Source organism: Anastrepha ludens, chromosome 2 (assembly GCF_028408465.1).
Source record: "Anastrepha ludens isolate Willacy chromosome 2, idAnaLude1.1, whole genome shotgun sequence".
NCBI lineage: Eukaryota > Metazoa > Arthropoda > Insecta > Diptera > Tephritidae > Anastrepha > Anastrepha ludens.
In genome coordinates this window covers 158,885,259-158,912,611 of record NC_071498.1, presented here as the reverse complement: position 1 = coordinate 158,912,611, position 27,353 = coordinate 158,885,259, and the positions used below count along the sequence as shown (strand labels likewise).

Sequence of the window (27,353 nt, the reverse complement as noted above, 5' to 3'; positions counted from 1 at the left end):
CTAAGTATTTCCTACTTCACATCATTACAAAAATTGTGTGCATGTGAACTATTCTGCAAATTATTTTAAAAGCTAGTATATCTTCTTAGCTATCCAAAAAGAACAGACAACACCGAGCAAGAGTACTTAGTGTTATTCTCATTTTCTTGCCATATTTCAATTTCCGTATCATAATTCAAATTACAATATTTTTCCCTTCAACGCATCGCTGTTAATAAGCACTTTAATGCCTCTTTAACTTACAAGCAAAATTGTTTCAGATTTTCGCAATCACAAAACTTTAAAAACTTTAAATTCTTCCCCCAACAGTTCATCGTAAGAAAATAAGAAACTAATTTACAAAAAGGGTTTATCACACTTTACACTGTTTATAGTACAACTCGTAATTAAATTAATCTATGCATTTCTTATTAAATTTCTTGCAGCGTTCGAGTGAATATTTTCAACGCCTCAACAGCAACCAGCGACGACAACAAAACGCGCAAGTCGTGCAACCAAGTGGAAATCCTATTTAATAAACACTTTTGTGCGTTCAACTTCCATCAACAGCAGTCCACGCGCACCCACCCACCTATTAAGGCACTCAACGCAGACAACGCCGCGAATTTTCTTCGTCCATACAACTAGAGACCAGCGCGCAGACAGCCAGGCAGTGAGACAGTTGAGCGCACGTGGGCAAAGCGTCTCGAACTGAACAGCACGGCACTGTTCGGTTAACTCGCATTCCTCTGTCAATATTAGCGCTATAGCCACTGCTGGGTGTGGGCGATACTGCGCCCCGCCACCGGTAAGGCTTGTACAATCAGGCACTCACACACGCACACACATTCTGCACTGCAGTACTTACATACACGCATTTTTCAAAGCACTTGCACTCATTGCTCACAAATCATTTGCACTTGCACGAAATCAGCCCTAAGCGATGAATTTTCTTTAAATTTATCACAAATATTTCTGTTCTTTTTGTGTTCTTTGATTGATGTGCGTGATTTTGACTTACAATTTTTCATTTGTGATTTATTCAACAAAATTTTTGCTAAATTGTAATTTTAATATTTAAAATTTTTTTTTGTATTCTTCAGTGTCTGACTGCCAATTGATTGCTAGTAAGAAGTGTTAGATTATATTTTTGTGCAAAGTGAAGCAAGAAATTAATCAATTTATGAGTTTTCTATGCCATATAAGTCCACTGTCTAAGTTGTATCTCATCATTATTAGCGCAGCATCATTTTTGAGTTGGTGAAAAAGATAAGATTTTCCTACTTTATGGAAAATGATGAATTCAAGTGGTTTTTTGGATATTCAACCTAGCCGATCCTGCAGAAATATTACTATAATTTAAAATTGATATACAAATCTCGGCAGGCTTTGACAAACTTCTGAATATATTTCGCCCTTAAAAAGCTCCTCATTAAAAACACCTGCCATTCGGAGACGGCATAAAACTGTAGGCCACTCCATTTGTGGAAGAACATCAAAACGCACACCACAGATAGGAAGAAAAGTTCGCCCAAACCCCCAACAAAGGGTGTGAACGCCAATTAAATATTTGTATTGTATATATCGGGTGTTTTGTAAGACCTTGAGAACTTAAAATGATGATACAAAACAGAAATATTGTTGGAATTAATTTTTGTTCCATTATAATCTGGTGGATAATTTCATGGCGTTAATTTTGTGAATATAAACTATGGTCCATTCGATCAGTCCCATTTTTGTGCGCGCTGTATGGCAAGTTTCAAGTTTCGACCTCTTTTTGGAACCAAATGTCGTCGACGTTTAGTTGATTAAATTTTGGAAACAGAATTTCAGTCAACATGGCTCGATGGTGCTCGCCATTTACTCTAACAGTAGCTTCTTTATAATTCCGAAAGAAGTAAAGACCGATTATGTCGCCAGTGCTCTACGAGCTTCGTGGGCAGATTTATTTATTTTTAAGCAAATTTCTACAATTTGGAAGCGTTGTTCTGGCGTTAAACGAATAATGATGGCTTGCCAAATCTTACTGAACCGAAATGCCCACACAGTTTGTAATTCTCAGTTGTTAAATCATAGTTATTAATATCGATAGTTCTCATACAGTTGAAAAAAACACCCGATATATACATAAATGCAAATTAATGAAACTTGTGACATTTAATTTTTATTTTTGATTACCAAATAACCGAACAAAAGCATAAATTTATTCAAAACGAAAAATCTGCTACACTAAATTTTTAGCCTAAGACCCTAACAAATTATTATGACGAAGGTTGTAGGCTACTCCTTTCAACTGTGATCATTAAAAAAGTGTATGTAACGTAGTATACATGACACAAGTGAAACTTTCAAGGCAGGCAAAGAAAGAAGGAGAGACCCGAGAGAGAATGAGAGAGAAAGAGAGGGAGAGAGAGAAAGAATATATATCTAAACGTCGGACACAACCCGTGGCAGCAACGCGCACTACAAGAAATTAACAACCACAAGAAAAAACTCAGGAAAAATAACCTAAAGTGTATCTAAGATATATATAAGGTGTAGCTCTCTCTCTTTTTTCTCTACGTTACATCTTTTTTCTCTCTTGCGGAACGAAAATGCCCAAAACGTTGCATGGCCTTGAAATTTTACTCTCCATTCTCGCTCGTCCATTGACGCCTAAGAAGTTTCACTTCAAAAATCTGAATGATTCCACTGCAAATTTTCAAATGAAATAAACAATTGAATATTCTGTCATAGTCACTTTGTGATCATCGAAGCTCTGCGTGGCGGACAAGGGCATCCATTAGCGAGGTCGTCAGTATTGCTCTTCACTACGATTTCGAATGCTTGTCGTTCATGTACTTTTGCTGCAGTTTTTAATTCCTTTTTTTAATTTCGAGAAGTGACTCTGTTAAGCGATACCTTTGCGTGATATGTAGCCTCCAACAAACCACAACCTGTGCAGCTTTATTGCGTAAGTAATAAGATTTACTGGCTATTTCTTACGCGCTACTACAGGCCTTAATACCCGGACGTAGATATAAAAAAAAACCCTAAAATTCCATTAAAGAACGCTTAAAAAATGGTAAAGAAAAATGTAACATCTTTTCATGAAGTATGCAGTTCCTTAAGGATTCGTACTAGTCTGGAAATAAGGATACCAGGAAAGTTTTCATATAATTATATGCTGCGACATGACCATGGTGGGGGGTGTCTCTATCTCTCCACTTATGCTTTTCTGCTTTCTTAGAGGATTTCATCAGATTCGCTCTACCTGAGCCTTGAACTACTCCGGATCATTTCATGGAGTAATCAATAGTACAATTCTGGATACATCGAAATTATTTAGTAACTTGAATATTTTGCAAGCTCAAGTTGCCTGCTTGTATAAAGATATCACCATTCTGCGAAAAAGTTACAATTTCTAAGCAAGCGAGCCATTAGCCTTAGTTTCATTTTGAAAAAGTGCGCGGCGAGCTCTGATGTAGTCTATTGTGCTTAACCGCGAGCCTATAATTCAAGAATTGTAATGAATTTGAACACATCATCAGGTTTTTTGATCATTACTATTAAAGAATCCGGTGTCGCACTATCTTGCCGAGAGAATCTTCGTCTTGTGAGAGCTGCTCATTCGCGACGATTGTGCTCTGGTGTTCCATCGTCCAGCTTATGAAAACAGTAGACGCATGATTTTATTAATCCTGGCTTCCTGTAATGATAACGAAGAATACAATGCTCTGCAGAATATCCAGGAAGAGCTCGTAAGATCTCTCTTGCGAGAATTAAGAGCCCGTTTGACACCCTTCTTAAAGGAAGACTAAATGGTTTTGCTCGCTCTATTCTGGGCTTTCCATCCGGTTAATATGCATTCCGCCTTCTTATCGTGGACAATTTGCTTTATGTGAGCTTTGGTAAGCTCGCAGTATGATTTTGGTCCATGGAATTTTAATGTAGCGAATGATTTCGGTAGGCAGATTGCCTGTTCGTTGTCGTTCCGATCTGGTACCCAGCCCAGCAAGATGGTGTTCCTTTTGTTTCCGGGTATTTTGTACAGTGAAGCATTCCCCAAAAACTTCGTTTTCCTAGGAACCAGCATTAAGACCGATAAAAATGTCAGCCTGGAAATCCAACGGAGAATCTCTCTTGCCATCGAGTCCTACTTTGGATTAAGTAGCCAAACTGAGTAGTAAAATCCTCTCTCGACGAACCAAACTAATTCTCTACAAGGCTCTCATTATGCCCGTCCTTACCTATGACGCAGAAACTTGGACGATGACAATATCTGATGAGACGTCACTTGGAGTGCTTGAGAGAAGGATTCTGCGCAAAATTTTCGGAACTTTGCACATTGGTGACGGTGAGTATCGCAGGCGATTGCACAATGAGCTGTATGAGCTTTATGAGGACGTAGACATAGTCCAACGAATAAAGATCCAGCGGCTTCGTTGGACTCAGTCATGCCGTCCGAATGGTTACAAACACTTCGGCTCTGAAAGTATATGATGCGGTACCAGGTGGTAGCATAGGAAGAAAAAGGCCGCCTCTGCGTTGGAGAGATCAGATCAAGAAGGACTTGGCTTCACCAGGTGTTTCCAACTCGCGCCGGTTAGCACAAGAAAGAAACGATTGGCGCTCTATGATAAACTCAGCCAAAATCGCGTAAGCGGTTATCGCGCCAATCAAGAAGATGAAGAAAAAGAAGACTACCGTTCGGTGAGGCCCGAGCTCGAAACCCAGTATGAGTGTGATAGAAAAGGTTTGTTTTTTATAGCAGCAGTCACCTCACGGCGGCTGCCGTAGCCTAATGGGTTGGTACGTGACTACTATTCGCAATTCACAGAGAGAACGTCGGTTCAAATCTCGGTGAAACACCAAAATTAAGAAAAACATTTTTCTAATAGCGGTTGCCCCTCGGCAGGCAATGGCAAACCTCTGAGTGTATTTCTGCCATGAAAAAGCTCCTCATAAAATTATCTGCCGTTCGGAGTCGGCTTGAAACTGTAGGTCCCTTCATTTGTGGAACAACATCAAGACGCACACCACAAATAGGAAGAGGAGCTCGGCCAAATACCCAAAAAGGGTGTACGCGCCAATAATATATCATAGTAATAACTTCCTTGGCCCAGAGCCCGTTTTGCCACTTCCTTCTGCGGCCATCAAAAAAACGGTTAGCAGATGGGTTACTACAACCCACAAGCGAGCTTGGCAGGCTGAGAGAGACTGCAGATTTACTAAATTGATGCTACCTGTCATGTCCGATCGACTGTCGCAAACCCTCGTGTCATTAAGCAGAAAGGAGTGCGGACAGCTGTTTGGACTGATGAGCGGCCACTTTCTGTGGGCGAAGCACAGGGTGACCATCTCAGACAGTGTACTCTGCCCAGCTTGTGAAGATGAGGATGAGACGGCGGACCACTTCCTGTGCGTCTGCCCCGCCTTTGCTCGAATCAGGTTTGCGGTCTTTAGCACCGATGTGTTAAGAAGCGACCACCTTGGCTCCTTGGCACCACAAGATCTGCTCAGATTTCTTCAGATATCGGGTGGATTTAAAGAAAATTAAAAGGGAATCCAACTGTAGTATAATGGACTTAATTAATGTGTGAGTGCTGCACTTCCTAGTTGTCCCGACAAGAAAAAAAAAAACAAAAAATAATAATAATAATAATTGGCACTTACATCCACCTTTGGGTGTTTAACAGAGCTTCTCCTCCTCCTATTTGTAGTGTGCAGGTTGATATTTTTCCTCAAATATAGTTTTGTGTAAATAAAACCTTACGAATGTGCGCGTTTTCGCGTAGGTGACTAAGCTTTCGCGTGACAGGCTGTACCAATAGCCGTTGATTGGGAGGCACACCGTCATAAACCAATGCGAAAATATATTTCAAGTTTGCTTTTGGAACTAAATTACTTTCCTAATCACCTAATCGTGGAAGCAGAAGAAGTGGCAATCGGTGTCTAAACCAGCTCACTTAGACTGTTGCCGATTTGTTTTTCCATTGAATCACCTAAGTAAGGAAAATTGATTTTTCATTTAGCGCAATAGAAAGGTTTATCTATACTACACAATTATTTGTTGCAGTGCCAAAAATTATAGTTGCTACACATGTCAGTCACGTCACTCACATTACCACCTGAACAACTTCGTGGTCTGTCTATAGTTAGATAGTCAGCTAGCCAGCCAGCCAGCCAAGAGCCACAAAAGTGTCAGGCCGCCTAGGTAAGAAAGGTGTGTGTGTGTATGAATTGTCGCAGCGCCTAGAATTGAAGCGCTTGTGTAATCACTTGAGCTATTAAGAAACCTGAACGTCACCAATGACCTCTGCGCAATGGCAAGTGCTGTAAAACTGATACACGAACCTATTTCCGCACATAATTCCTTGCGACGCCATATAAAATAATGATTGTTGTATAAGAGTATTGATGATGCTGCTGCTGAACGTCAGCACAAGCGATTGGCTTCATTATGTGAAAGTATAAGTTTTGCCGCCGAGCTGCCGTGCAGAGAATGTTGTTATTTATTTAGAAGAAAAAGCTGATACTTGGCAATGCTTGGCATTTGAGCGTACCAAAGTCAAACATGCAATTACTTGTTATTACTTTCTCATTATTTTATGTTCTTCAATTTATTTAACTTCTAATTTGATGCTTTTGATTTCATTCAAATATGTAACGCTTACAAATTTATTGATTTGCTCTCATCTTATAAATTTTCTGCTCATTAATTTAGTCTCATCTGCTTGTGCAAGTGCTCACTAAGAATTATACATACAAATATGCACTTTACACGTAACAAATAATGTGTAAATATTTTTAATTGGATTCACAATTTTATTTGATATTATTTGAAATTACTTTTCTGCACTTTATTGGCATGCGTATTTATTTTAGACTACTTTTTTTTGTATTCAAATTAGCAGTGATGCAAGCAAATTTCGATTCCAACGTCACAGAAGAGGTAAAAATTTGAAAAAAAAAAACAAATACGCAAATTTCCAATCCATAAAACCCATAAAATCTACCACCTTCACTTTCACTTTCACTTTCACTTCAACTTCTCTCATCTGTCTCTCTCTCTCTTTCGCTCTCTATTTCCATCATTCTCAACTCGCTTATTACAAGAAAAGTATTTATAAATTAGTACAAGTAATTATTACATATCTACAATAATGAACTTTTATAAAGAAATTTACTAATGAACCCTTTGAAGCATATGAAATTTTAAGTAGCTAAACAGTCGGTTGCTTGCTGTGAAGAAGCGCCGTTAGTACATAGTTTTTACGATTTTTACCATCTTTCAGCGCGCAAATTTCATTTGAAGTGAAAATATTATAAGTAAAAGTTCATCATACGCCCCCGGGTAGCATAGTCCTTTAAGCTTAAGATATTTGTATTGGTAATGCGGTTAACAAATGACAAGAAGGCGTGTGGCTCATTAAAATGCCTTTTTCGTATAATTCAACGGAAAATTGTGTAAGCTGACTGATAGCTGACAGGCAAAGTATTTGATTAATTTTAGGAGGACTTGTCGCTTGTAGGTCCATAGGAAATGAAGTATAAATGTTTTTTTTTTATATTTTTTTTTTGTGCAGCTTGAGTTGTTGTCCTTTTATCTATAGAACCAAGAGCAGATGTACAGAAGCTTTTGTGATAGGTTTAATGTATTACTAATTTCGCTTTATTTGCTTATTAATTTCACTGCACTGCGGAAATGCTGATTATGCGCACCGCCGAAGCTCTGTTGTACGCTTTTTAGGCACAAGAAAATATGATAGTTGAAGTTTAAAAGGAAAAATTACCAGCAAATAATATTTCCTTTGGGAAACTTTATTCCAAAAATGTATTTTATCCCAAAAAGTTAATAAAAAATTACAAAAAATGTTACAAAGGGCCGACGATATTTCACTAAACAAAAAACTATACCTCAATTTTCAACCTTTCGTAGATCCATTGTGATACCACTGGAACTTTTCGCAGATTGTGAGATTCCTTTTAAACTATCCTGCGGCTTTTATAAAAGAGTTGAACTTCGTTAATTTAAGATGCACTATATCCACTACATCTGTTAAGAATGCACTACCAAGAGTGCAAAGTCTCCTTCTGACTAACCCTTCACATTCACATAGGAGGTGTCTGATTGTTTCCGCTTCTTCTGCTTTAAGACAGCTTCTACAAAAATTGTAGAATGAAACTCCCAGCCTTCTAGCATAGCTTTTTAGCATATCCCACCTATCAACGTTTTTGTATCTTCTTTGTTGAGTTTTAGCAGGCATTTTGAACGACCAATATTCAGTTTCGGCTATGTCAATTTGCTCAATTCGCATCTTATTAGGTTTTGCTATATTTAATTTACTGTTCTAAAAGTTTTCCTATCTATCAGCAATTTGCAAGTGACCATGGAAATAGGTATCAACGTTTTATTCAATTGGATATCAAGAGTTGTATCTACCCTAGAATTGCCATTTGCTTTGCAGTTTCCTGCTATGTTCCCATAGCCTGGCGCCCAGATAAGTTTCACTTTGCAGTATTGAGGTACGTCATTTAGAGGTTTAAAATATTCTATGATGGTTTTTGACAAGTGCGTTTTGTATTCTCACACTTTTGTAGCTGCTTTACTGTCTGAGTACTTCATTTGAGTCTGAAGACTTCGTCCGTGCATAGTACTCTAATTTTTATCGCTGTAAGTCCCTCTTTTATGGCCGCGACTTCCGCTTGAAAAACACTACAGTAATATTGTGGCGAAATGATTGGTTTACACCAACAAACGGTGTGATGATTATTTAAGTTAATGTCCTTGGTCTTACCTGGAATACAAAAAAAATTTTCTAAAATTGACGAGTACATCAGGTAATCTAAGTTTGAGAGCTGACTTGACAGCAATTGGCTTGCCGAATTTCTCTATAGGTAATACTTTTAGCATAATATTTAAGGCCTCTGTAGATGAAGTCCTAAGGACCTGCAGATGCAAGGACTGGATACCCTTTTTACATGTTCCACAGTCTTTTTGATCCAAATGGGAAGATCGGTCGTACTATCGCTGTATTAAGCCAATGTAGGATAGAAGGGAAAGACCCTTACTTAATCCGATTAACTTTTGCAAGAGTAGAGTGCTTTTGCAGCGCTTTTTACTCTATCTTCGATATTTGACTCCGATCTGAGTGTTCTGTCTAGTATTAGTCCATCGGAGGAGTTATTTCTGGAATTGTGTGTTACCTAGTAAATAAGGTGAGTTCATTTTTGTTAGGGTTAACGCTCAGTCCATTTTTTTTTTGCTCACTTTTAAACCATTTTTAGTAAATCTCGCATGATTTAGCAAAGTGAATTTGGAAATTTCCCTCTTACTATATTACAATCGCAACATCATCGGTATAGGCTACGATGTATTGTGTCTTTCCTCTAGACACTTTAGCAAGAAGTTTATTGCCAGCACCTAGAGGAGAGGAGATATCTCTCCACCTTGAAGTGTTCCTCTACCGGTTATTTTCCTGATCTGCGAGGATTCTAGGGTTGCGATCACAAATCTGCTCATGAGCATATTTTTGATGAACACAACCAGAGTTTTAAGGAATAAAAATTTCGAAACAAATTCCAGGTTTAAGGTGGACCACATTGATCATACGCCACGTATGACCAGCAGCATAAAGTAGGTGTGAATTAGAGCGTTTGATTTGTTAGCATTTCTTTAGTCTTAGTCTAGTCTTGGTCTAGTAGTGGCAGCCAATTAAAAAGTCAGCTTACGCAATTATACACATGGGTATAGGTTCATTAGGGTGCCTCATCAAAAAAAGTAAAGTTGTTCCACTGGAATTCTTAAATATATTATATTTTAAGACTTCTGCCAAAAAGTTTGAAATTTTGAATATTAAGCTAAAAATTTTAATTTCATTCAAAAACAAACAAAAAAAAACAAAAAGAAAACCCAAAAAAACAAATATTCGGAAACATATTAACATTTATTTTTAAATTAAGAATTTTAACTTAAAATTTTTGTTTTTAATATTTCACAAAAATATTTAACACTTAATTTAGACTTCCGTCAAAAAATTGAAAATTTTTAATAGTAAACCAAAAATTAAATTAAAATTTAGTATTTAAAATTAAATAACAAAAAATATATATTGTATTAAAAAATATGAACATTTATTTTGGGCTTTCATTAAAAAGCTTAAAATCTTGAATATTAAACTAAATATTGTATTTTAATATTTAAAATTTTTTTTTAATATTTCGGAAAAATAATACCATTTATTTTAGGATTTCGCCAAGAGTTCAAAAGTTTAAATATTAAAGTAAAAATTAAATTTAAATGAGATGAAAGTCAGATAAAAAAAAAACAAAAATAAAATATCTTAAAATATAAAAATAAAATATCGGTCAAAAAGTACGAAATAAACTATACATTTTAAATTTGTAAAATTTTTTTTTTTTAATATTTCGGAAAAATATTAACATTTATTTCAGACTTCCGTCAAAAATTTAGAAATTTAAATTTTTATTTTGTAAAAATTATTTTTTTTTATATGTCGGAAAAATATTAACATTTATTTCAGACTTCCGTCAAAAAGTATGAAATTTAAGTTTTAAATTAAAAAATTTAATTTTGTAATGTTTTTTTTTTATTTCGGAAAAATATTAACATTTATTTCAGACTTCCGCAAAGTGTTCAAAAATTTTAAATATTAAAGTAAAAAATAAATTTAAAGTTTATATTTAAAATTAGATAAAAAAACAAAAATAAAATATCGGTCAAAAAGTACGAAATTTTGAGTTTTAAACTGTAAATTTTAACTTTGTAAAAAAAATTTTTTTTTTAATATTTCGGAAAAATATAAACGTCTATTTCAAACTTCCGTCGAAAAGTATGAAATTTAAGTTTTAAATTAAATATTTTCATTTTGTAAATTTTTTTTTATATTATATTTCGTAAAAATGTCTTAAATTAAAAATGTTAACCTTGTACAAATTTTTTGTATGTTTCGAAAGAAAAAATAACATTTATTTCAGACTTCCGTCAAAAAGTTTGAAATTTAAGTTTTAAATTAAAAATTTTAACTTTGTAAAAATTAAAAATTTTAATTTTGTAAAATTCTTTTTATATTTCGGAAAAATATTAACATTTATTTTAGACTTCCGTCGAATTGTTTGAAATTTATATTAAGTTTTAAATTAAAAAAATTAGCTTGGGAATTTTTTTTTTGTATATTTCGAAAAAAAAAAAATTAACATTTATCTCAGACTTCCGTCAAAAGGATTTAAGAAGGATTTTGAAGATTTAAATTAGAAATTTAAGCTTTCAAAAAATTTTCTTTATATTTCGGAAAAATATTAAAATTTATTTCAAACTTTCGTCAAAAAGTTCAAAATTTGCATATTAAAAAAAATTTTATTTGCATAAAAGAAATTAGATCGGCAAAATATTATCATTTATTTAAGACTTCCAACAAAAAGTTTGTTTTTAAAAATTTCGGAAAAATAATAACATTTACCTCACAGAAGTAATTATATGAGCAAGGGTATTTTCAAAAAAAAAAAACCATAAAGAAGCAGCAGAAAGGTTCAACCAATAATTTTAATATATATTTAGGAAAAATAGGAACCAAAAATTATGCAACGAAAATTCAACTTGACTAAACTTATTAAATTAAAAAAGAAATTAAAATAACCTGGCCTTTCTTTACACTTTTTTCAACGTTTCTAAAACTTTCGATTTTCTAATAATTTATATGTTTTTCATTTTGAGAAAGAACATCATTTATACGCTTAGGCTTAGAGTCTATCAAGTTTTGAAGAGTGGAATCATCTATCTTATTCCACTTTTCCACTAAAGCACCTTTCAGGTCTTTTATTGTCTCAAACTGCCGACCATTTGTATAAATACGTGCCGAAAATATTCTCCCGAGGTCCTCAATTGGGTTTAAATCGGAATTTAGTGCTAGCCAATCCAGAACTGAAATTTTCCTTGACGATAGGAAGGCTTTAGTTAAACGAGCCGTATGGATTGGAGCGTTGTCTTGCTGGAAAGCCTAGTCATCTCCGTATATGTTTCCCGCAAACTCAATGAGAACATTTCAACATAGAATTCGGCGTTGGTTCTTGTCGAAATGAAACAAATTGGAAACTTTCCACCATGTCCGAAAGCGGCCCAAATCATCAAAGACCAGCCACGGTGGTTCCGCTTATGGCGCGTTTGCCGTGGTTGCCTAAGATCCCGCCAATATTTCTGGCAAACATCTGGACCATCTAAGTTGAACTTCTTTTCGTCCGAAAATACAACGTTTCGGAATTCGTTAGTACAAAATTTATATTTTCCGGCAATTGCTAAACGAGCCTTAAAGTGGCGTGCTAATAGTCTAGGTACCGGCTCCCGCCAACAATATTTAAGTGTTCCGTTCTCCACCAAAATTTGATGTACTCGTCTATCGATGACTTTAAGACTTAAATGGTGTTTGATTTCTTTGCAAGACATTTCTTTTTGAGCAGCCAGACGACGAATTTCTCGTTTGCATGTGCTGTCGATGTTAATTGATCTGCCGCTTCGGTTGAGTTGACCATATGTTTCTGAATTTTTAAGAAAGTTGCTGATTATATTCCTATGCCGATTTACTATAGCAGCAATTTCTTAATACTCTTGCCATTTTCGCTTAGCCCTTTAATCAGAGCACGCTCTTCATGAGAGAAATGTCTTCCACGTGGCATTATACAGATTAACCCATCAATAATTCAATTATTCTTTGTTCAAAAAAAGTAATATATTTTACTTACATTTTTCTTTATGATACCAATGCAAATAACTCAAACATTTTTGATAACTTGCTCTCTCTGTCTGCCAAATCAATACTGATCTCTGATTGTAGATAGACTTATTTCATATGAAAACCAAATCTTGCAACACAAATTTGTAATAACGGTACTAAGAATAATGACTAAAGAAGAATTTTGCAACCAAATATTTAAGCTGGACTACAAATGCGGACTTTGGCATACCAAACAAAAATGTACCGTTACTATAAACAAAGATATCGGTATAAAAAGCTTTGCACATATACTTATTTCTGTGAGCTATTTTAGACTTACCCCAAAAAGCTTAAAATTTTGAGTGCTAAACTATATTATAAATTTTCATTTTGTTAAAAACACTAAAAAAAAAAATATTTTGAAAGAATGATAATATAGGGTTCTTCAGTAAGAGCGCTTCAACTTTTTTTTTTAATAAAACACGAACGGTTTGACTTTTTTAACTAATTTTTTTTTTATTATCGAGTTTGAACATATACATTTAAGTATGAAATTCGATTTATTTTGCATGACCACCGCGTGCACGTTTTACGAAGTCCAATCGTTGAACCCAATTTTCGACCACTCTTTTGCATAAATCGGCCGAAATTCCAGCAATTTCGCGTTCAATATTGGCTCTGAGCTCACAAATCGTCGCCGGCTTGTTACTGTAGACCAATGACTTCACATAACCCCAAAACGGGACGGCTTGTTAAATGGACCGCAAAATGGCCGTAATGCTCTTAAAGTAGCAGCAACAGAACGATTATTTTCATAAAAAATTTGCACGATTTGCAATCGTTGCTCAAGTGTGTAGCGTTCCATGATGAAATGTATACTAATGAAGTTTACAAATGACAAACGAAAAATAAAAAATATTGCGTCGTTCGCCCTCCCTATCGGAAAAAAGTTGAAGCGCACCTATTGAACAACCCTTTACTTATTTCTGTGAGGTATTTTAGACTTACCCCAAAAAGTTTCAAAATTTTCAATATTAAACTAAAATTTTAATTTTGTTAAAAGAAGCAAAAAAAAAATAAAATTAGTTTTAAAAAATATTTTTTCCAAAAAATTATTTCAGATGACAGAAGAGTTAAAGCTTAAAAGACGTGTGTACAAATGGTTAAAAATGAATGAACCGAATCAAAATAATTAGATTTTAATTATCTTAACATTTTTCTCCATTTTTCCTCGAAAGTCTTAAAATATAATAAATTTACTTATTTCGATGGAATAGTAGCTCCAATTTTTTTTCCTATTACGAGTGATGCACCCTAATGTTTATATGTCTGTATATTAAAATATGAATTAATTAACTAATTACCTAATTACCGCTACCACAAACAATGACAATTCACCAGCCTTAGTACGCCAGACAATTTTTGTTTTTGTTGTCTTCTGACAGTTTATTGTAGGTACCTCCCTAGGCAACACTTTACATATAAAAAACGCTTAGCAAATTTTGATTCTGCACACAGCAAACGAATTTATTGCACCTGAATAATTATTTTCAATTAGTTAATTTGTCTGTGCAAAGTTTGTATTTTGTTGTTTGTTGCAAAGCTAAACACTATTTAATTTGTATTATTTGCGTGTGAGAAATGCAAAACAGGAATAGCTTAAATTTATTTTTGCTTTTGTCGTCGTTTTTCAAATGCCTTGCATACACTTTTTGCCACTGCAGATGCATTTAAGTTTTGCCCGTTTTCATGATATCTCACAAGATATGATAAGCAAAAAATAGCAAACAAAAAAAAAAAAAAAACAACAACTAAATATAACTAATTACGTAAAATCGGAAAATTAACAATCAACTTCGAAATTTTGTCTCTTTTTATTTCACGCGTCCCCAATTCGTCCGATTTGCTGGCCTCTATGCAGGAGCCTAAAACTAGCACCCTGAATTTCTCATCGTTCAAATCAAGCTTTACTTCTAATGTTAATTTCCTGAAGAGAAGGTAAAAGCCTTAAAAATCCAAAGCAGATGCGCTCAGTGCGTCTGCAATAACAGCGAATGGCACTAATTTAAAATTTCATATGTTCTCTCCATTTTCTTCTTCCATTTTTGTATTTGTATCTATTTTTATTTGCTCCAATCAACTATTCAATAAACACTAAACCAATTAACTGAACATACAAAAAAACTTGAAATGCAACCTACGCTATGTAAATACTTGCAACTCTACTCACTGCTACATTTTTGAAAACAATAAAAACAAAAAAAAAAAAAAAATAACAACAACAAAAACATATGCACCAACAATAACCCGTAAACACACACGCAAACGGAAATATTTTACACACCATACAGATTTAGCTCGGGAGACTTGTCTTCCGAGCATGACGATGTCGATCCCAGTCAACTGCCGCCTGCTGCGCGACCCATTCAGGATCAGCCAACGAAGCCGCCAATCAGCAGTAGCGGCCCACCGAATATGCCACCACCACCAGCGCCGGGTGTGCCAGCAGCTGGTGCAGCTGGTGCACCCGGTGCCGCTGGTGGCCCGGAATTGTCGTTGAGTTTCGGTGGTGGCAAAACAGCAGCACCAGCACCACCGCGTGGCGTTAGCGCGCCCACCAGCCCAGCGAAGTCGCGTGAAAGTTTGCTACAACGCGTGCAGAGTTTGACGGGCGCAGCGCGCGATCAAGGCGCTTCCATATTGGGTATAGTAAATTTCATAATTTTTCGCTTGTTTCCGTTCTAAAGGTCTGTTGCAAAAGTTCCCGGAGTGTTGCAAAAAAGATGTTGACAAAATCGATTTATTTTAGTGAAAATGATTACTACTAATAATTTTTTTTGTTCTTTTTAGGCGATGAGGTTGGGTTAAAAATGCCTGCGCACCATATAGTAACGGTCGCAACTACTTGTGCGGTGATTGCACTAAGAATATGCCTCCTCTTCTCTTGAATTGTTCCCTCCAACCCGGGACTGCATCCACATTCCCTCGAGGTAGAGGGCCAAGACGGCGTCCTAAGAAGGACACTTACTTACTCACCCTGCACCTGCTGTGAGAAACCTATGCTCAATGCTATTCAGCATAGGTTTCCATTTCACGCTTCTTTTTTCGGATAATATCCTCCTCGAAATTTGTGACGGCATTCCATTTTTCTTCATCTATCATCATTTCCTCGATTATTTCTTCAGGTGTAAATACACCAACAGCTCGTTGCAGAGCTGTTTTCTCTATGTTCCACTTCTCGCATTTAAAGAAGGTGTGCTCCGCATCATCATACTCAGTATCTCCATATATGCAGTTTGGTAGGCTCACTTTTGCCATTCGCCACAAATACTTGCGAAAGGACCCATGTCCGGACAAAAACTGTATGAGGTAATAGTTAACCTCATCGCGCTTTCTTTCTACTTACTTTTTTAGATTGGGTATTAGTCTCGCTGCCCATCTACTGTACCGTTCAGAGTTCCATCTTGCCTGCCAAAGTGTAAGCGTTTGAATTCAAATATCGGAGAAGCATGATACTGGGATTCCTGAGATTTTTGCCTGCCATCTCCGTTTGCGCTCTTGTGCTAGAATATCTATAGGGATGGTTCCGCTGATGACTAACACCGCTGCTTCAGATACTGTTCTGTATGACGAAGCCACTCTGAGAGCTCAGGTGCGTTACACAGATTGCAAAGATTTTCGCCGGCATTGCACCCTTAGCGAATCTGCCCATATTTCGCATCCGTATAAGGGAATCGAGTCCGTCGTGTCCATTAAAAGTTTTCGCTTGTTCTGCGTTGCACCTGCAAGGTTTGCCATGAGCTTACTTAACATGCCACTTACTTTGCCAGTTCTTGTGGCAGCATGATTTATGTGCACCCAGTGAGTTAGCCTTGTGACTAATTGCACTCCAAGGTATTTTACCACTCTTTTTGTCTATAAAGTGGCATCGGATACTTGTATATCTACTTCTAATGGGATACGTCTGTTGGTTAGAAGGATTAGCTTTGTAGCCAGCTTTAATCCATGGTCCTCTAGCCATATCTGAACTTGGGTCATCACCTGATTTCCCTTCCTTTTGGCTTCGTCAGTGTTTCGAGCGATTATTACAGCTGCAATGCCATCTGCGTATCCCACTAAAGCCACATCATCAGACATCTCTATACAAGGGTTTCATCGTAACTTATATTCCAAAGTTCAGGTCCGAGTATTGATACTTGTGCCGCACCTGCTGTTACTTGCTTCCTTCTCGGGTTTCGTTTAAAGCACGCGATTGCTTAGCTAGCTACGAATAATCTTCAATAGATTATTCGGCATTTTGAATTTTACCTTTAAGGCTTCAATTACGTCGTCCCAACTTAAACTGTTGAAAGCATTTCTAATATCCAGTGAGGATAGCAATACTAAGCGTTTGGAGTATCGATTACTTGCCTGAGCATGTTCTACGCTAGCTATTACATCTTGGATGTCTCCTATGCTTGGAATAGCCGGCAATCAAGGCAAGCGACTTATTTATCTCGTTTTTGGAAATCTTTGCTAGGATGGCTATTGTCAAATACCCTCAATATCTACGTAATGCATTCCATATGTGGCTAAATTTGAAAAAGAGTCCAAGCAAACCGAAGTCGCGCAAAATGCAAAATGGCATTTTTGGTAAAAAAATGCATACTAAAGTTGAAAGATGAGCTGGCATATTAGCGCGCATCCAGCGCTTACTTCCATTTTCTCAGTATTTTGGTCACTGACGACCGGCTACATAACACTGAGGTATAATACACTGGCATCTTTAGACCTCTTTAAAATCTGAAAGTTTAGGTCAGGTTAACTCGGCTGGCATTAAGCCAAGCATAGATATTTTGGTCCCTAGCGATGCCAGATGGAAACTGACTTTTATTAACTTTTAAAATATACATCACATAGGATGTCAACGCGTTTAGCATATCTAAGCAGATATCCGCCAGACCTTAAAACAGTGGGGCTCCCAGGCATTTCGAGCATAAATCACAAAAGCACTCTTAAGTTTTTTTAAGCGCATGCTTTTGGTTTCGGATAGTCTGGATGCTTCCACACAGCGCTTTAATACTTTGTCCCCGAATCATATGGAAAACATCACAGCTTCTCGCCCGTCACTATAATTTTGCGGTAATTTGGATCCTGTTTGCCTTCTCTTCTTAATTGGCGCGATAACCGCTTACGCGATTTTGGCCGAGATTAACAAAGCGCGCCAGTCGTTTCTCTCTCGTGCTAACCGGCGCCAATTGGACACACCAAGTGAAGCCAAGTCCTTCTCCACCTGATCTTTCCAACGCAGAGGAGGCCTTCCTCTTCCTCTGCTACCACCAGCTGGTACCGCATCGAATACTTTCAAAGCCGGAGCGTTTGTATCCATTCGGACGACATGACCCAGCCAACGAAGCCGCTGGATCTTAATTCGCTGCGCTATGTCTATGTCGTCGTAAAGCTCATACAGCTCATCGTTCCATCGTCTACGATATTCGCCGTTGCCAACGTGCAAAGGTCCAAAAATCTTACGCAGAATCTTTCTCTCGAACACTCCAAGCGTCGCTTCATCGGATGTTGTCATCGTCCAAGCTTCTGCGCCATACGTTAGGACGGGCATGATGAGAGTCTTGTAGAGTGTTAGTTTTGTTCGTCGAGAGAGGACTTTACTGCTCAATTGCCTACTTAGTCCAAAGTAGCACTTGTTGGCAAGAGAGATTCTACGTTGGATTTCAAGGCTGACATTGTTATCGGTGTTAATGCTGGTTCCTAAATACACGAAGTCTTTTACAACCTCAAAATTATAACTGTCAACAGTGACGTGGGTGCCGATACGCGAGTGCGCCGACTGTTTGTTTGAAGACAGGAGGTACTTCGTTTTGTCCTCGTTCACCACCAAACCCATTCGCTTTGCCTCTTTATCCAGTTTGGAGAAGGCAGAACTAACAGCGCGGTTGTTAAGGCCGATGATGTCAATATCATCGGCATACGCCACCAATTGTACGCTCTTATAAAAAATTGTGCCTGAGCGATTAAGTTCTGCGGCTCGTACGATGCTCTCCAACATCAGATTAAAGAAGTCAGACGACAGCGAGTCACCTTGTCTGAAACCTCGTTTGGTATCAAACGGCTCGGAGAGGTCCTTCCCAATTCTGACGGCGCTGCTGGTGTTGAGCAACGTCATCTTACATAGCCGTATTAGTTTTGCGGGGATACCAAATTCAGACATCGCGGCATACAGGTAACTCCTTTCCGTACTGTCGAATGCAGCTTTGAAGTCGACGAAAAGATGGTGTGTGTCGATTCTTCTTTCATGGGTCTTTTCCAGGATTTGGCGTATTGAGAATATTTGGTCAATGGTGGACTTTCCAGGTCTGAAGCCACACTGATAAGGTCCAATCAGTTGGTTGACGGTGGGCTTCAGTCTTTCACACAATACGCTCGCTAGAACCTTATAGGCGATATTTAGAAGACTAATCCCGCGGTAATTGGCACAAATTGCAGGATCGCCCTTCTTATGGATTGGGCAGAGCACACTTAAATTCCAATCGGCAGGCATGCTTTCATCCGACCATATTTTGCATAGGAGCTGATGCATGCACCTTACCAGCTCCTCGCCGCCATGTTTGAATAGCTCAGCCGGCAGTCCGTCGGCGCCCGCGGCTTTGTTGTTTTTTAGCCGTGATATTGCTATTCTCACCTCGTCATGGTCGGGTAACGGAACGACAATTCCGTCGTCAACGATTGGGGTATCGGGATCTTCACATTCTCTATGACATGCGCAGCTGTCACCGTTTAACAGGTTCGAGAAGTGTTCCCTCCATAATTTAAGATTGCTCTGTACGTCAGTCACCAGATCGCCGTCTTTGTTCTTACAGGAAAACGCCCCGGTCTTGAAACCTTCTGTAAGCCGCCGAACTTTCTGGTAAAATTTTCGGGCGTTGTTCCTGTTGGCCAGCATCTCAAGCTCCTCGCACTCACGTATTTCGGCCTCTCGTTTCTTCTGTCGGATAATACGTCTCTCTTCCTTTTTCAGCTCTCTGTAGCGATCCCACATGGCTCGCGTTGCGCCCGATCGCAGCGTGGCTCTATAGGCGGCATCCTTTCTTTCTGCGGCAGCATGACATTCCTCGTCGTACCAATTGTTTTTTCGGGCTCGCCGGAATCCGATTTCTTCTTCGGCGGCGGTACGTAGTGAACGAGAAATGTTGCTCCATTGCTCGCGCATGCCGGTTTGTTGGGCAGTGCTCTCCGAGAGCAGGAGTGAGAGTCGAGTGGCGAATCTTCTGGCTGTCTGTTGTGATTGCAGCTTTTCGATGTCGAACATTCTTTGCGTAGGTAGATGTACGTTTTTTGCTGCACAGAGGCGGGTGCGCAGCTTGGCTGCAACAAGGTAATGATCCGAGTCGATGTTGGGCCCTCGGATCGTACGTACATCTAATACACTAGAAGCGTGTCTTCCATCTATCACAACATGATCGATCTGGTTTCGCGTTTTTCGATCAGGAGACAGCCAGGTAGCTTGGTGTATCTTTTTATGCTGGAATCTGGTGCTGCAGACTACCATGTTTCGGGCCCCGGCGAAGTCGATCAGCCTCTGTCCGTTACCGGATGTTTCGTTGTGCAGGCTGAATTTTCCGACTGTGAGACCAAAAATTCACTCCTTGCCCACCCTGGCGTTGAAGTCGCCAAGCACGATTTTTATGTCGTGGCGGGGGCAGCGCTCATAGGAACGTTCCAAGCGCTCATAGAAGGAATCTTTGGTCGCATCGTCCTTCTCTTCCGTCGGGGCGTGGGCGCAAATTAGCGAGATGTTAAAAAATCGCGCTTTGATGCGGATTATTGCGAGACGCTCGTCCACCGGAGTGAACGACAGTACTTGGCGACGAAGTCTCTCTCCCACAACAAATCCGACACCGAATTTGCGCTCCTTTACATGACAGCTGTAGTAGACGTCGCAAGGTCCTATGTTTTTCTTACCTTGCCCCGTCCATCGCATCTCTTGGATGGCAGTGATGTCAGCCTTTACTCTCACGAGGACATCAACCAGCCGGGCAGAGGCACCTTCCCCATTAAGGGACCGGACATTCCAGGTGCATGCCCTCAAATCGTATTCCTTATTTCGTTTGCAGGGGTCGTCATCAGTAAAGGCAGTTCTCATCCGAGGCTTTGTAATTCTTTTCATTGGGGGGGATTTTTAAGTGGCGGGTCCCAAACCCAGCGCACAACCAGCTATCCTGGAATGCTTCGCCTTCTCACGTTAGCTCACTCCCGAACGGGTGTTCGGGAGCTACCCAGAGGATACGTGGGCTAATCCCGGCCGTTGTGAGCTGCTTGAACCATATGTAGAAGAATCGTCCTGGCCACTCCCAAGTGAATGGCGATCAGTAACTTTCCCCACTTGCGTGGACTTCTACACATGGAACCATCCTCCTGTTTGCCTTCCTGAAACAAAAACTTCCAATGTTGACTTCGAAGCAGTTTTTGGTTATTCGTCAACTTGCGTTGCACAAATCGTAATTACATCCCTCGCATAAATGCCACGAATTTGACGAATTGACTCACCAGATTATTTTATGTAACGCCATGAAGATTTCATATCTTTTCTTTGAATTTATACTCAACCTCAACGCAGATCTTGCACGTGCCGCTCGCTTATCGTCATGTTTAAAAACTTCTCGAACTTCTCGACCTTTTTAAATCGCTTAAAGGCCACTCAAGAGTATAGACGTGAAATAAGAACTCATTAGCATAAACTTTGTGCTCTATCTGATGTACCTGGGATGACGTTTTCCCGTTTTTCAAGCACAATTTAATATTGGCACTTCAAATTGCATCTATCGACCGATGGCTCAAAAGTACTAGTACTAGAAACTAGTAGACTTTCTATTAACCTAAATGTGATTTAATTTTGACACAACACCCACAGTGGATGTAGGATCGTACGACCAAAAGGTCTAAAATATGGCGCTACTGACTGTCGAGCTATGAAAATAGTCCGAGAACTTTTGCAGCAGACTTTGTATAAAAAGTGTAAATATGCACACCCATTCCTCCTTTTTTACACGAATTAATTTATTTTCATACGATTTTAAATATTTCATGCATTTTTCTTGAATTTCATAGAGCAAATAGGGTGAGATTTTTCGACACAAGTACCAAACGTTTAAATTAGTCTCAAGTACAGTAACTGAGACTCGGTAGATTTTATTCTCGCGGCTTAATAATTTATTTCTTATAATATATTTAATAAATTAATATATGTAAGTGCGAAATAAATTCTTAAGATAACTCTAAAAAGAATATCTTATTTACTATATTATTTTCACCTAATTCTCTTTTTACAAGAATTTTTTTTACACGAATTTTATGAGAACGTATCTGTCGTGTAAAAAGAGAATTAGGTGTCTATGAAAAACTATTTTTTTTTAAATAACTCCTGACACAGCAACAAGTATTAGGTCATCAAATTTAAAATTTGATGAAAAATGGCAGAAAAATGGAAAATTGGATTCAGATCAAATAAAGCCAATAGCAAGAAAAAATAATTTTTTCAGTGTTGTGGTTGTTTCAGCGCAATCATTCCCCATATAAGTACGGGAAATGATGCTGGAGGGACAGTCTTTGGCCGGCTATAATTCCGGGTCATTTCGGTAACGTAGAACCGACTGTTGTGGGAACGCAGGGACCGTAATCGTTATGAGTTGTATTAAAACAATTAATATTTAATCGTTATTTTTAAAATTTTAAAACTAGCGATTAATAATAATAATACATTTTTAAGTCTTATTGAACTGTTCAAAGAATATATTCATATCTCGAGTTATATTTCTTTTATCAAAATTAAATTATCTTCCGAGTGCTACTTTTACGCTCTAATATAAAATAATTACTCTTAATGAGTATTACATTTTCCATCAAAAGAATCACAATTTTTTTTTTTACTGTTTTCCTTCGAAAATAAACTCATTTATTGACCATTTATTTCTCTCATAAATAAAAATTAATTTTTAAGATTTACTTTTTGGCCGATCGATAAACTCAAAGCTTCATACTTCAGCTAAATTCACTTTGTACAGGTTGTTGTGTTACCGACTACAAAGAATTTAAGGTTATATGAAGGTTGTTAACACCCTGTAACTCACAACTGAATGGAACAAACAAACAACAGCAAAGGATTTTTTTTATTATGAAATGTCACCTTAGCAACAAGCACCAACTTTAAATTGTTTGATCCATATTTTACGAGATATCGAACACCGATGGCTGTCTACCGAGAAAATAATGGATTCTTTTTTCTCCAAATGAATATTTTTCGCCCAATGATGAAAACATAAAATAAAGTAATAATGGCATTAGCTTTATTGATCTTCAACATTTTTTCCCTAGGTAGTCACTATACTTCTGCATTCGCTTCAACCAATTTTCACAGCACTTTTGCACTCAGAAGTGGATACCTCCAAAACGAGTTGTTTAAAGGCTTCAACAGCTTCTTCAGGCGTTCAAATCGTTGACTTCACATTTCATTTTTGATATTTGGGAACAAAAATAAACAATTAGTTGCCAAATCCGAGTTGTAGGGCGACCGACCCATTAATTCAATCTTTTGAGTGATCAAAAACTCTCCTTTAAGAGTCGATACGTGAGAGCTCGCATTGTCTTGGTGAAGAATGATTTGTCTTCGGTTGTTGGTTTGTTTTAATTCTCCGGAAATTTCTGGTAAAAAACTGATTGTGTACCACTAAGAATTGACTACTTTAAGTTTCTCTAGCGATACAGTGGCAACATCAACAGATTTTCTGAAAGCAACAGCAACTATTTGCTTTGAGGTGTTTCTTCTGCGAACAACTTTTGTTGGACTAAGCTCGTCTGGGAACACCCACAATGTTTTCGGCTCAAATGCATAGATCGAAGATTCGTTACCTGCTGCGATGTCAAAGATGTGCTTTGAACCAACGGGGCTAAATTTCTGCAACATTTCTTTAACCCAATTGACACGAGTCCTTTTATGGACAATTGCCAAATTGTGCTCGCTTAGAGTGCTCACTTAAACAAACGGTGCCTAAGGCCTTTTATGCTTTTTAATGTACTCGTATGTAATCTCACTAATGCCCAACGATACCTCTGTCTCGTATCGATTGTTTTTGGCATAACAGCGAAAAGCAAACAAAAAAATTTTGTTTGAGGATTTGATGACCTTTTCAATATTAAATAACGGAATGGCTTGGTGCGTGACTATCATTCGGGAGTGCGTAAGTTCGGATCTTCGTGCATGAACATCAAATAATAATAACGGGCGCCACTCGACAGGCAATAGCAAACCTCCGAGTGTATTTCTGCCATGGAAAAGCTCCTCATAAAAATATCTTCCGTTCGGAGTCGGCTTAAAACTGTAGCTCGCTCCATTTGTGGAACAACATTGAGACACACGTCACTAGTAGGAGGTGGAGCTCGGCCAAATACCTAACAGGAGTATTTTCGCGAATTACCTATTATTAGTTTTTTAGCCGGTATAGAGTAACTAATCTTCAAAAAACTCTAATATTCAGCTTAACAGAAAAAAAAAATTGTTTTCACTTTTATTTTTTACTTGCCACACTCGTGTTGATAAAAACCATAGACCATAATTTTTAGCCTTATTCAATATATAGCCTATTCTCGTGCGCATAAAACTTCCGCACCTTTGTAGTGCCGCAAAAAAAAAAAACAATATTAAAATGGCTGCCATTCATAGGGCGTCCAAGTGGAACCCTAACTGTTAGGTTTCTTTCAAGTCATGAATTAGCCACAGAATGTAGTCCGAAAGTCTTTGCAGTGGGTCACAAAACTCCCTGCATATACATGCATATCTACCTAGAGTGCGTTTCATAATTATAGCACAAGGATTTATTGACAAGTTTTTAATTATCAAATTAAATTCATTTCTTATTTAATTTTAGTAACTTTTTTATGAATATAATTCATTTTAATACAAAATCCGTATAAATCCAAATTTTAAGCAAAGCACAAAATTCAACAAAGAACGATGCACAAAATCGGTCAAAATTGGCCCGACTGGGGATTGTAAAAGATCATCATTTTCTGATAGCTTTGACCTCGCTGAATCGAAAAATGGCACTTAGAATGTTGTAAACCCTGGGGAAAGTGTTGAAAAACCACCCTCATCCCTTGATCTCAAAATATGAATATAAACTGTAAAACATTTTAATACAAAAATAGCACGAGTTTTATTCTCATATATTATTTAATTTTATAAGCAATTATAAGTAAAAAGATGTAAAATCAGATACACCCTTATCAGTTTTAAAAAACCACCCCTTTGCACCCTTACATTGAGTGAAGTAATTATCTATTGTTTTAATCATTTTTTTCATCCCAAGATTATTGTCATTAATAATATTTTTTCTCTCAAGCGAGCTGATAATTACCCCATAGAATTTTAATACCCCCTGGTATTTTTGAAACCACCCCTATTATATCCTTCTTACAAAATACAATCAAAAGTGTCCAAAAAGCCGAAAGTTGTTTCTTTTTCTAATCCATATAATCTTTGTCCTATATGAATGTTAAAAAGACTCTAGTAAACTTCAAAATCCCCACACTAAAAAAACTCACCCCCTTTACACCCCTTATATAAAAATAAATCATTAAAATTCCCAAAAAAGCGTAAGAAATCTATTCTTTTTTACTTTCGTTACTTGCTTCTTGGCAAGATGATCACGTCTAATTCATCCTCCGAAGCTGTAAATTAGATGTAGCGTATTCATTCTTCTTCTTCTTGTGATTCATCTGACGTATCTGATTCATCAGACTGTTTTACTGTTTACTGTTTTATCAGTATATAAGTTTTGACTATTACTTATTTTTTAAGGGATGTAAAAAAGGTTGTTTTTTAAGCCATCAGGTGCTCCTTAAATTGATTAGAATGTTTTTGAAATAAGGTCAAGAAGCAAGTAACGAAAGCAAAAAAGAATAGATTTCTTACGCTTTTTTGGGAATTTTAATGATTTATTTTTATATAAGGGGTGTAAAGGGGGTGAGTTTTTTTAGTGTGGGGATTTTGAAGTTTACTAGAGTCTTTTTAACATTCATATAGGACAAAGATTATATGGATTAGAGAAAGAAACAACTTTCGGCTTTTTGGACACTTTTGATTGTATTTTGTAAGAAGGATATAATAGGGGTGGTTTCAAAAATACCAGGGGGTATTAAAATTCTATGGGGTAATTATCAGCTCGCTTGAGAGAAAAAATATTATTAATGACAATAATCTTGGGATGAAAAAAATGATTAAAACAATAGATAATTACTTCACTCAATGTAAGGGTGCAAAGGGGTGGTTTTTTAAAACTGATAAGGGTATATCTGATTTTACATCTTTTTACTTATAATTGCTTATAAAATTAAATAATATATGAGAATAAAACTCGTGCTATTTTTGTATTAAAATGTTTTACAGTTTATATTCATATTTTGAGATCAAGGGATGAGGGTGGTTTTTCAACACTTTCCCCAGGGTTTACAACATTCTAAGTGCCATTTTTCGATTCAGCGAGGTCAAAGCTATCAGAAAATGATGATCTTTTACAATCCCCAGTCGGGCCAATTTTGACCGATTTTGTGCATCGTTCTTTATGTAAAAATTTCAAATTTTGTAGTCAGAGCCATAAGAAATATTCTGAGTAAGCAATTTAGTAGCGTCTTAAATTTTGGTTTGTCTACTGTGCCAGTTTAAAGTAGTTCAAAATTCACGTGGAGTTCTGACATATTTTTTGTTTTCACGCTGCTATTCATTTTTTTCATATAACTAATACTCGACAATTCTTCTTTTTTATATGGAAGAAATCATTGAACAAACTGAGGCAATTTTAAAGCAAAATTTAATGGGCTACAAAACTGCACACCCAGAGCCTATTTCTCTTAAATTCTTACTAAGAAGTGTGAAATTTTGATGGGTTTAGAGTAAAATAGATAAAAAAGAAATAATTAATATATAAAATAAATTTTTTTAGAAAAAAAACATAATAAATATATGAAACACATTTTTTCTAGAAAAAAATTTAATAAAAAAAATTTTCTTCAGAAAAATTATCATAAATCATATCACATCAGAAAAATGTGTATATATAAATATGTAAAATGAATTAAAGTTTTTTTAGAAAAAATTTTAATAAAAAAAATTTTAATACAATAGAAAAAAAATTTAATTTATTTTTAGAAAAAAATTTGAATACAAAAAATGTTATTTATTTAGAAAAAAAATTTATTTTAGAAAAAAAAATGTATTTAAAAAATTGAGAAAAAATTAAGACAAAAAATTTTATTTAGAAAAATGTTTATATGTAAATATGTAGAAACAATTTTTTTTAGAAAAAAGTCTTAATAAAAAAAATTTTAATAAAAAAAGTTTAATAAAAATTTTCTAAAAGGTTTTCTAAAATTTTTTCTAAAAAAGTTTCTAAAAAATTTTCTAAATTTTTTTCTAATAAGTTTTTCTAAATAAAATTTGTTTCTAAAAACAAATATAGCTCGATATATAATTATTAGAAACAAATTTTTATAAAAAAATGTCTGCTTTAAATAAAATTTCTCTCTAAAAAGTACAATTCGATATATGATTACATTTTCTGAGCGATTAATTAAAAATCGAAATGTTATTCTTAATACTATAATATAATATTTTGT

The 27,353-nt window shown here is 36.6% G+C and overlaps 1 protein-coding gene across 1 annotated transcript in view; it reads left to right on the top strand.

Annotated features, from left to right (window-relative positions):
* The first annotated feature begins 703 nt into the window (after nucleotides 1–703).
* LOC128855683 (synapsin-like) overlaps nucleotides 704–27,353 on the top strand; it is a 42,806-nt gene continuing 16,156 nt past the window's right edge. The window contains exons 1-3 of the mRNA XM_054090799.1: nucleotides 704–787; nucleotides 14,611–14,687; nucleotides 15,041–15,393. Of these exons, the coding sequence (XP_053946774.1) occupies nucleotides 15,165–15,393 (229 nt within the window). The 5' untranslated portion in view covers nucleotides 704–787; nucleotides 14,611–14,687; nucleotides 15,041–15,164. The remainder of the gene's footprint in view (nucleotides 788–14,610; nucleotides 14,688–15,040; nucleotides 15,394–27,353) is intronic.